The following is a 13,390-nucleotide window of genomic DNA, read 5'->3' as shown; positions in this document are numbered from 1 at the left end:
TGCGTGCTAAGTTGCTTCAGTCGCGTATGACTCTTTGTGACCCTGTGGACTATAGCCTGCCAGGCTCCTCTGTCTATGGGATTCTCCAGGCAAAAATACTGGAGTGGATTGCCATGTTCTCCTCCAGGGGATCTGCTAGCCCAGGGATCAAACCCTCATCTTTTACATCTCCTGCATTGGTGGGTGGGTTCTTTACCACTAGCGCCACCTGGGAAACCCAAAAACTATACTCCAATATAAGATAAAAATTAAATTAAAAACAATAGCCATGATTATTCAAGAAAATGAGTATAAACTTTACCAGTATGGTTTTCAACTTGCGTGTGTCTTATCTTATTTTGAGCCTGGAATGTAATGGTCATAACAAACACCCTCTTCCAACAACACAAGAGAAGACTCTATACATGGACATCACCAGATGATCAACACCGAAATCAGATTGATTATATTCTTTGCAGACAAAGATGGAGAAGCTCTATACAGTCAGCAAAAACAAGACCAGGAGCTGACTGTGGCTCAGACCATGAACTCCTTATTGCCAAATTCAGACTTAAATTGAAGAAAGTAGGGAAAACCACTAGACCATTCAGGTATGACCTAAATCAAATCCCTTATGATTATACAGTGGAAGTGAGAAATAGATTTAAGGGCCTAGATCTGATAGATGGAGTGCCTGATGAACTATGGAATGAGGTTCGTGACATTGTACAGGAGACAGGGATCAAGACCATTCCCATAGAAAAGAAATGCAAAAAAGCAAAATGGCTGTCTGGGGAGGCCTTAAAAATAGCTGTGAAAAGAAGAGAAGCGAAAAGCAAAGGAGAAAAGGAAAGATATAAACATCTGAATGCAGAGTTCCAAAGAACAGCAAGAAGAGATAAGAAAGCCTTCTTCAGCGATCAATGCAAAGAAATAGAGGAAAACAACAGAATGGGAAAGACTAGGGATCTCTTCAAGAAAATCAGAGATACCAAAGGAACATTTCATGCAAAGATGAGCTCGATAAAGGACAAATATGGTATGGACCTAACAGAAGCAGAAGATATTAAGAAGAGATGGCAAGAATACACAGAAGAACTGTACAAAAAAGATCTTCATGACCCAGATAATCACGATGGTGTGATCACTGACCTAGAGCCAGACATCCTGGAATGTGAAGTCAAGTGGGCCTTAGAAAGCATCACTACGAACAAAGCTAGTGGAGGTGATGGAATTCCAGTTGAACTATTTCAAATCCTGAAAGATGATGCTGTGAAAGTGCTGCACTCAATATGCCAGCAAATTTGGAAAACTCAGCAGCGGCCACAGGACTGGAAAAGGTCAGTTTTCATTCCAATCCCAAAGAAAGGCAATGCCAAAGAATGCTCAAACTACCGCACAGTTGCACTCATCTCACACACTAGCAAAGTCATGCTCAAAATTCTCCAGGCCAGGCTTCAGCAATATGTGAACCATGAACTTCCTGATGTTCAAGCTGGTTTTAGAAAAGGCAGAGGAACCAGAGATCAAATTGCCAACATCTGCTGGATCATAGAAAAAGCAAGAGAGTTCCAGAAAAACATCTATTTCTGCTTTATTGACTATGCCAAAGCCTTTGACTGTGTGGATCACAAGAAACTGTGGAAAATTCTTCAAGAGATGGGAATACCAGACCACCTGATCTGCCTCTTGAGAAACCTGTATGCAGGTCAGGAAGCAACAGTTAGAACTGGACATGGAACAACAGACTGGTTCCAAATAGGAAAAGGAGTTCGTCAAGGCTGTATGTTGTCACCCTGTTTATTTAACTTATATGCAGAGTACATCATGAGAAACACTGGACCGGAAGAAACACAAGCTGGAATCAAGATTGCCGGGAGAAATATCAATAACCTCAGATATGCAGATGACACCACCCTAATGGCAGAAAGTGAAGAGGAACTAAAAAACCTCTTGATGAAAGTGAAAGTGGACAGTGAAAAAGTTGGCTTAAAGCTCAACATTCAGGAAACGAAGATCATGGCATCTGGTCCCATCACTTCATGGGAAATAGATGGGGAAATAGTGGAAACAGTATCAGACTTTATTTTTCTGGGCTCCAAAATCCCTACAGATGGTGACTGCAGCCATGAAATTAAAAGACGCTTACTCCTTGGAAGGAAAGTTATGACCAACCTAGATAGCATATTAAAAAGCAGAGACATTACTTTGCCAACAAAGGTTCGTCTAGTCAAGGCTGTGGTTTTTCCTGTGGTCATGTATGGATGTGAGAGTTGGACTGTGAAGAAAGCTGAGTGCCAAAGAATTGATGCTTTTGAACTGTGGTGTTGGAGAAGACTCTTGAGAGTCCCTTGGACTGCAAGGAGATCCAACCAGTCCATTCTGAAGGAGATCAGCCCTGGGATTTCTTTGGAAGGAATGATGCTAAAGCTGAAACTCCAGTACTTTGGCCACCTCATGCGAAGAGTTGACTCATTGGAAAAGACTCTGATGCTGGGAGGGATTGGGGGCAGGAGGAGAAGGGGACGACAGAGGATGAGATGGCTGGATGGCATCATTGACTCGATGGACGTGAGTCTGGGTGAACTCCGGGAGTTGGTGATGGACAGGGAGGCCTGGTGTGCTGCGATTCATGGGGTCGCAAAGAGTCGGACACGACTGAGTGACTGATCTGATCTGATCTGATTATGTTTTAAGACTTTAGAATTGATACATCATGTAACAGCACAAGGGTTAGCTGCTTGTTTGAATGGCCTGTGAGCAAAGAATGTTGAAACTTTTTTCATTATTTTCATTGTTAAGTGGTTGAAAAAAATAAAAATAGTACTGCTGCTGCTGCTAAGTCTCTTCAGTCGTGTCCGACTCTGTGTGACCCCACAGACGGCAGCCCACCAGGCTCCCCCATCCCTGGGATTCTCCAGGCAAGAACACTGGAGTGGGTTGCCGTTTCCTTCTCCAGTGCATGAAAGCGGAAAGTGAAAGTGAAGTCGCTCAGTCCTGTCCGACTCTGGTGACCCCACGGACTGCAGCCTACCAGGCTCCTCCGTCCGTGGGATTCTCCAAGCAAAAGTACTGGCGTGGGGTGCCATTGCCTTCTATGTCATGATATGTAAAAATTAGAGAATATCCCCATTTCCGTGCCCGTGAATAGTTTGTTTAGAACATGGCCGTGCTCGTTTGTTTCTGGGTTGTCTGTGAGTGTCTTTCTGCTACAGCAGCAGAGATAAGCGAGCAGTTGCCAAAGAGATGGAGGTGGTGCTCCCGTCGCTTTGAATTGCTGCTCAGTGTATCACCAGTAGCACTGATGCGTTACAGTTTGGCGGTGTGGATGTGCCACACACATCAGTCTATTGTGGCATTTCAAAGAAAATTACCAGTGATTACCCTTCAGGTAAAAACAAGAAGAGAGTGGACTTGGAATGCTGTGCTTTTTAACACAGTGGAATCTGGGTTCTTTTTACAAAGTTAGATGGCAGGTCATTGTGTTGACTGTGTAAAGGAACTGTACTGAAGAATATGTTACCAAACTAACCACTCACAACAGTATCCCCAGCTCACAGGAAAGCAATGGTCAGAAAAACTAGAAAATTTAACATATCACTGAGAGTTTCTTCACAAAAATAAAAGATTCTAATGAGGCTGTAACCAAAGTTAGCACGCAAGAAAACCATTCACCAGTGTTTAGCTGTAACAGCCAGAGATCCGTGTACAGAGAAAAATCTTATTTCAGACCATTAGACTTTCAGTAATAACTTTTGATTGAGGAGTTGGGGACCTTGAGAGCAATGTCAGTAATCAAAAGGCAAGCAAATTATTTGAGTAGTTTTTTTTGGCTTGAGTTGACAGATACTACTGCCTCATCTGTTAACAACCGCGGCCTTGTTATTTGGAGTCAATGCCAGGTTTGAAGCGACTGAACAACTGGCCTCTGTGCATAGTCTGTAGAGAACAAGTGCAGGCAAGAGTGTTTTCAAACAAGTTGAGAAGACACAGAATTTGTACATCTGAAGTGGAGTCTGCTAGGATACGTTACAGTGAATGGTGGTGAAAATACTTGTGCAGGAGAAGGGTTTGATGGACAGTTACAAAGCTTGTCGTTTACTGCTGTATTTAAAGTGGATAACCAACAAGGACCCAGTGTACTGCATATGGAACTCTGCTCAGTGTTACGCGGCAACCTGGATGGGAGGGGAGTTTGGGAGAGAATGGATATGTGTCTGTGTATGGCTGAGTTGTTCTGCTGTGCATCTGAAACCATCACAGCATGGCTAATCAGCTATACTCCAATGTAAAATAAAAAGTTTTAAAAAGCCATAAGGCATTCCAGTGTTCTTGCCTGGAGAATTCCAGGGACAGAGGAGCCTGGTAGGAGACCGTCTGTGGGGTCGCACAGAGTCGGACACGACTGAAGCGACTTAGCAGCAGCAGCAGCAAGGTATTCCAAGCCTATGGTTACCTTATTATGCGTCAATAGACGCTTTACAGAGTGCTTGAATCTGTCGTGTATGATTAATTTATTGAACTAGTAGTATTGCCAGTGAATTTTATTCACTCTCGTTGACTTCATCGACATCAGTTCTGTGAATTTTTGTCAGAAATAAGACCTGAATATTCTGACTTGCCCTACCAAACAGCAGTTCTGGGGCTTAGCAGTGATAAAATTTTATTTTTTTTTAAGCTCTGGAATAAAAATTGAAAATTTTCCAAGTGAGAAAGTTTTTGAGTGCCTTCGACTACTGTTATCTTTTTGAAAATAGTTTTTGCTTCAGACCTAATAATGTTTCTTAGTGAATTCAACCTAAAATTATTAAAATAAAACAGTTCTTATGTGCAAAACTTATATTGCATTCAAGTCACTTTGGTGACACCAAACTACAGGAAATATCAAGCTAATTGAGGAGGTTCCACATAACCTTTGGTTGGACGTGATTCATCTGTAATGTTATGATAAGGTAGATATATCTTTTGAAGAAAAGACTCTTAAGAGAATTTGACGGCAGATACCTTCCAAGTCATGGATATGCTCCATTAAATCTTGTGCTTATGGATTAGTAACATTATTTGGCAGTATCTTATCTAGGCTGTGTGAAAGGAAACCTTCAAGATATATCAAAATCTCATATGTTATGTGGCAGTTTGGAGGGGAGGAGAGTCTAAGTTGAAATTTTGAATTTCATCAATAAAAATTTTATGGAAATTAGTTTTTCTCTTTTCCTATACGAGTACCTGTGTGATATTCCCAAATGCTCTCTTGACCCACAAAGCCTAAAATATTTACTATCTGCTATTTTTAGGAAGTTTGCCAATCTCTGGCTTAGAGCAGTGTGATTCAGAACAACCATTTTTCTGACACTTTTTCAACAGTATTTTTGTTTTGTTTCCTTGCAGTTTCCTCACGGCAAGAAAAGTAGAGTAGAGAGCTTATTATCTTTTCTAGGTCTTGGTCCTTATCCTTACGTGAAAGCTTTATGAGCTTGTCATTTATAATGGAGTTTTATATTAGACCTGCCTTGAGGATGTATCATATCTTAATTCCTCCTAGATTTGACCTTGGAAATCACTCAAGGCCAACCATCGAATGTGTGTGTCTAATTAAGCAGTGAAATTTGTTACTGTTGACTCAATCCTCAAAGTAGACTGAGAGATGGAAAGGAGTATGTTTTGTAAGGCTTGTAAGTCATATTTTACTAAAAACTTGTGTTAGTTGATGTCAGAATAAATATATTTACTTTTTAAAAATGTGCAATAAAATGTATTGCTCTGCCTGTTAAACAGGTTGCTGCTCATGTTTTAAAGCGTGTACTACTTTGTGAAAAATTTAAACCTGGAATAAAGGTAGTAGGAAGAAAACAAATTCGCCCATCCTTTGTGTAAAAACCTCTACTGAAAATACTTTTTTGGTGTTTTCCTTCCCCGCTTTGAGTTAGTGATAGTTTATGCATGCTTGTTTCGGTCTTACCCCAGCGAGTGTTGATTTTTCCTTTGCAGGGAAATTTGAAAACGGTGTTGCGGAAGGGATGGTGGATCCCAGCCTAAACCCCATTTCGGCCTTCCGACTTTCAGTTATTCAGAATTCTGCTGTTTGGGCCATTCTTAATGAGGTAAGACAATACATTAAATCAGTGGAACAGATTAGATTCTACATTTTTTTTTTTTTTTACAACATTTGGATTTCATACTTAAGATCTTTTTCGAATTGAAAATTGATTGCCATATCATGCTGTTCACTATCTTGTATTTCAGATCCATATTAAAAAAGTCACAAACTGACCATCTCTACTAAGAAACCAACACATTTTTTCCCTGTGAATTTGTTGATTAAAGACAGCTGAGCACGTACCTTTTTTTGGTAACTTGAATTCTACCTCTCGCGAAATCTACTGTAGATAAAATGATTGTCATATTTCCACTTGGAAAATGAATCTCCCACGGATAATTGTATTCATTTGAATCTAAGCTGTCCTCCAGTTTTAACTCAACTCAAACGTTTTACAGTTATGACAGCCTGTTAATATGACTTGTACTATTTTGGTATTATACTAATACATAAGAGTTGTACATATTGTTACATTCATTAAATTTGAGAAAAATTAATGTTAAATACATTTTATGAAGGGGGTACTTTTGAAGTTCATTTATTTTAGTATTATAGACCCTCTTTTATAGATGATCAGGGATTATATATATATAAATATATAAATATACATAAAACGTTATGGAGTTAATTTATTAGAAATACTTAAGAAGTACATATTTTTGTGCAGTAAATTTTTGAATCAATACTTTTTTTGAAAACCAGTTACCTTGCTTTTTTAAGTTCTTTCTATATTTTTCTTTGGAAATGCAAACATTACAAGTTAATGCCATTTTTCAAATGCACTGCCATTTAAGAATGATTCTAGATTGATTTCCTAACTGAAGTACTTTTATAATCACAATGATTCTGAGCAAAATATTTTCAAAGCCGTTTGTCATTCCTTAAAGCCAGGATTTTAAAGACCAATGTCCTTCTTGAGGGTTATTTTACTATACTATGTATGGTGTATAGCCACAAAAAATCAGTCTGATAAATTTTAATGTGCAAGGGTGATGCATTTCAACCCAAATTACCATAAACTGAAGTCATTACATTTCCTCTGATATGTAAAATGACAAACTCTTCTTTCTGTATTAATCTTTGTCTAAAATCCACGAATTAGATGCATTTTCTCTTGAGGCTTTTATATCTGCACTCATTCTGAGTTCTGACAAAATGTTTTCTAGGTAATGCTGTTGTACGAGTCACAATTGGTTTAATTTTAAAGAAAAATGTAATGGTGGGTTTTTGGTGAAAGGTATTGTAACAGGTGTATGTTTTTCAAAATAATTTATTCTGTTGCAGTATGAACTGTAAGTAAATTCACATCCAGAGAGTATTTATTACTCTTAAACTTGCAATTCCACATGATGTCACTGTAGACAAAAATATTATCAGCCTTAGCAGTCAGTGATCTTAACGGAAGTCTTCTACAGAATTATGAATTATCAACATCAGTTCCCAGCCACTGTGGTGTCCTCAGGTGGGTTGCGGACAGCTACAGGTGTGCAGAGCTTAAACCCTCTGGGCTTTCCAAATAGCCCATGGCTGAGGCCTTGGGCACTGGAGGTTCTAGCTGGTTGCGTTTAGCTTGGAGAAGTGTCACCCATACCCAGCAGGCTGAACAAATAGCTTTCAAACAGCCTTATTTTCTGTACAGGGTCATGCAGTGAAAAAGGATGGAAAACACAGATAGGGTACAATTTTTTCCATTACTTGAATGGTTCTTGATTTAAAAGTTACACGTTGCCAACAATGATTATTTTTATGTCAAAGTCTAGTTAAACATTTTCCTCAAGGTTTTTAAAATTTACTTCGTATTTTCTTTAATTTACCTTTTCTTCCCAACTCTCCTTGGCCCAGTGCCTGGCAGGGAAATTTCACTGGAAAAGCATAGCCTCTCATTATAAGATATTGGAACCAGCTTCACATACTAAATTGCTGCTCTAACAACCAAGTGGCAGGAGGTAAAAATCTGGGGGTGGGTTTAGAACCCCCTTGTTTCTCTGCTTCCCGAATAGCCGACTGTGACCTGAGGAAGAAAGGCCATGCTCTGAGAGTCCGAGGAGTGGCAGTAACTGCAGCTCCTGGCCCTTTGTCAGGGTGCATGTCTTGAGACTGAGCCTTATCCAGGCAGCTCTGCAGAGCTGAGGGTGAAAACTTATTAGCTCATCCCTCCTGTTCCTAAGAAGAGTTTTAGCCACATCTTGTCTTTCAAGGACTCCCTTGTGCACCCCTTCCTTCCTGTGAATTTGTTACCAGCACCTCATTGAGCCCAGAACACTGCCTGACACACGGCAGGTACCCAGGCAGGGTCTGCGGGAAGGGACCAGCTCTTCCAGCCCACACTCCTCTTCCTTTTCCTGAACTCTCTTCAGCTGCTGTCCTTGCCACACACTTGCACGCACGCGCACACACACACGGTCTCAACTGTCTAGTTTCTGTTTGTGGGGTGTGTGTGTGCACAGACATGTACTCACTCTGACCAAATGTCAAGCTCCCGTGGGCAAGCGTGTACGTCATGCTTCCTGTCCATCCCCTGTTGTACAGGTGTCCATGGAGCCTCTTCTCTGCTGAGCGCTCCTCCCCTGGTTTCCACTAGACAATTAGAAGCTTGCCAAGAACAGGCAATTCTGGTGGTTGCCCTTAAGAATCAGGTTAGGGACTGAAGTATTGGGACAGAAGATTAGGGAACTTGGAACAGAGAGAAAGTAAATGCTTGACCTTGAATGGATGCTGAACCACTTTTGCCCAAAGAGTGAGTGGGGAAAAGTGTGTCAAGCGGTGGGACTAATTTTACTTTTCTGTGTGTCTATGGCATGCTGTCTCTGGAGCCCTGCTGTCCTCTACAGTAGCCACTGGACAACCGGGCAGCTACTTAAATTAATAAAACATTCAGCTCTGTAGTCACACTGGCCCTCCCTATGGCTAGTGGCCACTGGATCGAACAGCACAGGTGTAGAACATCTCCATCATCCCAGAAAATTCTGTAGGACAGCACTGTGTCAAGAGTGCTAATATTAACATTTTAGAATTCAGAATAATGAGTTGCAATCATGAAGCTAAAAGCAGACATGCAGAATATGTCATAGTGTAAATGATGATGAGTATTTGCAGGGAGAAGAGAAAGTTGAGGACCTATTTCCAGGTTCCTGACATCCAGTTCTAAATTCCTTGCTCTCAGTCTCATGCGTTCTTTACGGCATTCACTGTCTCTGCTATTGGAGTCCAGTTAAGATCTACAACTTTAAGTTGAGGTTCCAAAGCTTGTGATTGACAAGCTTTGGAAAACACGAATGCACGTGGCTTATTTAGCACGCAGGCTCTAGACATGTATGTATAGGTTAATTCAACTGTTGGAGATATCTTTTATAGCTTTTTTAGATCAACAACTGCATCAGTAAATAATTAGGAAAAACGTCAGCAGTGCTGTGAAGTCTTCTCTTAAATGTATCCTGGTAATGAAAACATTGTCTGCTAACAGTGCTGTCCGAGGAGCCAAGTGTGATTATATGCAAACAGCATGTTTGGAAAGATTGCTCTAATTGATAGCAGTGTGTATTTGTAGCAGCCAGACTTCTGTGGATGACCCCCAGTGACTTTAGATTTTGAGTGTATGTGAAACCTGTGATTATGACCCATAATTATGTTGTACAGCAAAAGGGAGATTATCTGGGAACAGCTAGCCAAATCATGTGGGCCCTGAGTTTTCTCAGGCTGTCAGCAGAAGTCAGAGATTCAAAGCAGGAGGACTTGAGACACCATGGCTGGTTTCAGATGGGGGCAGCCACATGAGGAGAAATGCCTCTAAAGGAGCTGAGAGGCCCTAGCCGGCAGCCAAGGGAATGGAAACTGCAGTCCTGCAGCCGCAGGAACTGAACTCAGCCAGCAATCTGAAGGAGTCTGCAGGTGGACTCTGCTTCAGCAGCCAAGAGCCTGGTCCCCACCAGCACCTGGATTCCAGCCTTCTGAGACCTTGAGCAGAGAGCACAGTCCTGTCTGCCTGGACTTCTGGCCTACAGACCTGTGAGATAATAGATGGGTATTGTGTTAAGCTTTTAAATTTGCCGTGATTTAATGCAGCAATAGAAAATGAATATGATATTTAAAAGAGGTGAAGCAGAAAAGTCTTCCTACTTGATTCCTTTGGTGTGTTATTTTTATTTTTTAAATTGGAGGATAACTGCTTTACAATATTGTGTCGGTTTCTGCCATACATCAGCATGAATCAGCCACAGGTGTACCTATGTCCCCTCCCTTCTGAAAACCCCTCCCACTCTATCCCACCCCGCTAGATTGTCACAGAGCACTGGCTTGAGTTTCCTGAGTCATACAGCAAATTCTCACTTGCTGTTTTACGTATGGTAATGTACGTTTCCATGCTGTTCTCTCAATCCGTCCCACCTCTCCTTCCCCAACTGTGTCCACAGATCTGTTCTCTGTCTGCATCTCCATTGCTGCCCTGCAAATAGGATCATCAGTACCATCTTTCTAGATTCCATATGCATGCATTAATATACAATATCTGTCTTTCTCTTTTTGACTTACTTCACTCTGTATGATAGACTCTAGGTTCATCCATCTCTAGGACTGACTCCGATGTACACTTTTTTATTTAATAGCTGAGTAGTATTCCACTGTATATATGTACCACAATTTATTTATCCATTCATCTGTTGATGGACATCTAAGTTGCTTCCATGTCCTAGCTATTGTAAAAAGTGCTGCAATGAACATTGGGATTACATGTGTCTCTTTCATTTATGGTTTTCTCAGGCTATATACCCAGTAGTGGGATTGTTGGGTCATGTGGTAGTTCTGTTCCTAGTTTTTCAAGGAATTGTCATACCAGCTGCATCAGTTTACATTCCCACCAACAGTGCAAGAGCGTTCCCTTTTCTCCAGATCTTCTCCAGCATTCATGGTTTGTAGGTTTTTTACTGAAGACCCTTCTGACTGGCATGAGGTGATACTTCCTTGTAGTTCTGATTTGCATTAATAATGAGCTATGTTGAGCATCTTTTCATGTTTGTTGGCCATCTGTATGTTTTCTGAGAAATGTCTGTTTAGGTCATCCGTCCATTTTTTGATTGGGTTTTCTGTTTTGGAGCTGCACAAGCTGCTTGTGTATCTTGGAGATTAATCCTTTATCAGTTGTTTTGTTTGCCTGTTGTTTTATTTCTCCCATTCTGAGGGTTGTCTTTTAATCTTTATTGTTTCCTTTGCCATGCAAAAGCTTTTCATTAAGTCCCATTTGTTTACTTTTATTGCTATTACTCTAGGAGGTGGGTCATGGAGAAGCTTGCTGTGATGTATGTCAGAGTGTACTACGTATGTTTTCCTGTAAAAGCTTTATGGTTTCTGGCCTTACATTTAAATCTTTAATCCATTTTGAGTTTATTTCTTGTGTTAGTGTTCTAGTTTCATTTTTTTATACATAGTTGGGTTATTTCTTGATAAACACATGAATCAAGTCTTGTCCTACCAGATTATATATCCAAGTCTCATCTGGGATTCTCTCCCAAAGACCTCAGTTAATTTTCATTGGAAGGTTATTGGCAAAAACCTGCAGCAGCTTAGCAGCACATTTCATAAAGGAACTGCTAGCATGACATTGCAGGAGCAGGATCCAGTAAGGCATATTTTTCCTGGAATCAGTGTCACTTTATGTTGATTTTGATTGTTCTGAGCCTGTCAGTTGTTACTAAGAATGAATAATGCTATTTTAAATAAGCTATTAAGAGGAAAAAAAGTATGCCTTTGTGTAGAGATCAAATCATCTGCTCTGTATTACTTTATAATCTAAGCACAGATCAAATCCTATATGTGCTAAACAAAGTTTTGTAATTCATTTATTTTCCAAAATACTTTTGCTTCCAAACTGTTAACTGCTGGTTTAATTTTGGTTTATCCATATTTTTTGTGCTTCTTTGACTATATTGCCATAGCCCTGATATAAGAAAAGTTGAAAAGAAAGAAAATGAGAGGCTAAAGTTATCAAAAAGTCAAAGACTTGAGTCATAATCGTATCTGAAGTCCTAAAGGAAAGGAAACATTTCCAAGCTATGGAGCAGTGTTCATAGTGTGTGAGATTTAGTTTGAGAATTGTATATCTTTAATTAGTAATCTTAACATATATATGGCATAACTAATATGCTTCATTTCTTCAATGCATGTGAACCTACAGTGCTGAAGAGACCACTACAAGAGTATTACTAAAAAAAAAAAAAAACAACAGGCATTTTTTATATTTATATACCCGTATCATCACTATCTATACAGAAACTTGACTCTTCTTGCCCGAAACACTCGCTTCACCTGTTAGGGTGCTAGCTAGAGCATTTCCAGAGGAACAAACCAGAAAGGGCTGGAGCTTTGGCGTATGAGTGGGCAATTTAGATGTCATTCAAAAAATGTAAACTGAGTGTTGGCCTGGAAACGCTTGTGTGGAAAAACGTTAGGAACTGTGGTGCTAAAACTGTTCTAGAATAAGGATTGTCTGCTGTGGAGAACATTCCATATTCTTGGACTCAAGGAAGGCTGTTTAATTCAGAGCATTAGTGATTAGCAAATTGCCCTGGAATCAAAGATTTGGTACTTGAGTTTGATAAGCATTCCATTATTTGTTCGAAATGCTCAGTTTGCTGAAATTTGGGTGAAAATACCTTTTGAAGACACAGTCTCTGAGCCTTAATGATGGCCGGTGTGGACAGTACTGTAAGATGCACTGCCAGCAGATTTGACGTTTTCAGTGTAGTCGGTCGTGTTTTCTAAGAAAGATTTTAGAGATCAGCTGATTAAATGTAACCATTGTTTCATTTATGGGGTGAAAAACTAAAGCATTTCTCCTTGAGAACAAACTTCATTTGGAAAGGCTGTCTTTGCGATTGGGGGTGTTTTTGGAAGCACCCCTGGGAGAAGCTGCCTGAAGAACTGCTTGTTCCAGGTTGTACCAATGTTTTTTTTTTTTTTTCCCCTGAAATATATTGTACATATTTCCCTTATAACATCTTCATTGGTCGGATTGGTAATAACTGTAGTACTATTTTAGGTCCTATTGGATTTTCAAAGGCAGATTATTTATTTTCTAATTTGCTGCTAAAACTGAAAACCTGATAACTGGTCCCGTTGACTGTGCCTTCATCACTGTTTCTCTGTGCCACAACCGTTCATGTGTATTTGAAATAAAGAAGTTTAAAAAGCCATGTTGAATTCAAGACTCCTTCTAATAAAAAACAGGTAAAACTTCATGAGTACCAAGCTTTTTTATTATTATAGTTTTGTTTAACACTGATATATAATAATAGCTTACCAGGACTATTTTCAGTTAGAAAA

At 39.9% G+C, this 13,390-nt stretch overlaps 1 protein-coding gene across 2 annotated transcripts in view; it reads left to right on the top strand.

Moving 5' to 3' along the window:
• Positions 1-13,260, top strand: part of MGAT4A (alpha-1,3-mannosyl-glycoprotein 4-beta-N-acetylglucosaminyltransferase A) — a 126,764-nt gene extending 113,504 nt beyond the window's left edge. For both annotated transcript variants that reach the window (XM_061431620.1, XM_061431619.1), the window contains exons 15-16: positions 5,968-6,080; positions 6,223-13,260. In XM_061431620.1, the coding sequence (XP_061287604.1) occupies positions 5,968-6,080; positions 6,223-6,249 (140 nt within the window). In that variant the 3' untranslated portion in view covers positions 6,250-13,260. The remainder of the gene's footprint in view (positions 1-5,967; positions 6,081-6,222) is intronic.
• Positions 13,261-13,390: the final 130 nt, after the last annotated feature.

This window comes from Bos javanicus, chromosome 11, assembly GCF_032452875.1.
Source record: "Bos javanicus breed banteng chromosome 11, ARS-OSU_banteng_1.0, whole genome shotgun sequence".
NCBI lineage: Eukaryota > Metazoa > Chordata > Mammalia > Artiodactyla > Bovidae > Bos > Bos javanicus.
This window is presented reverse-complemented; position numbering and strand designations above follow the sequence as displayed.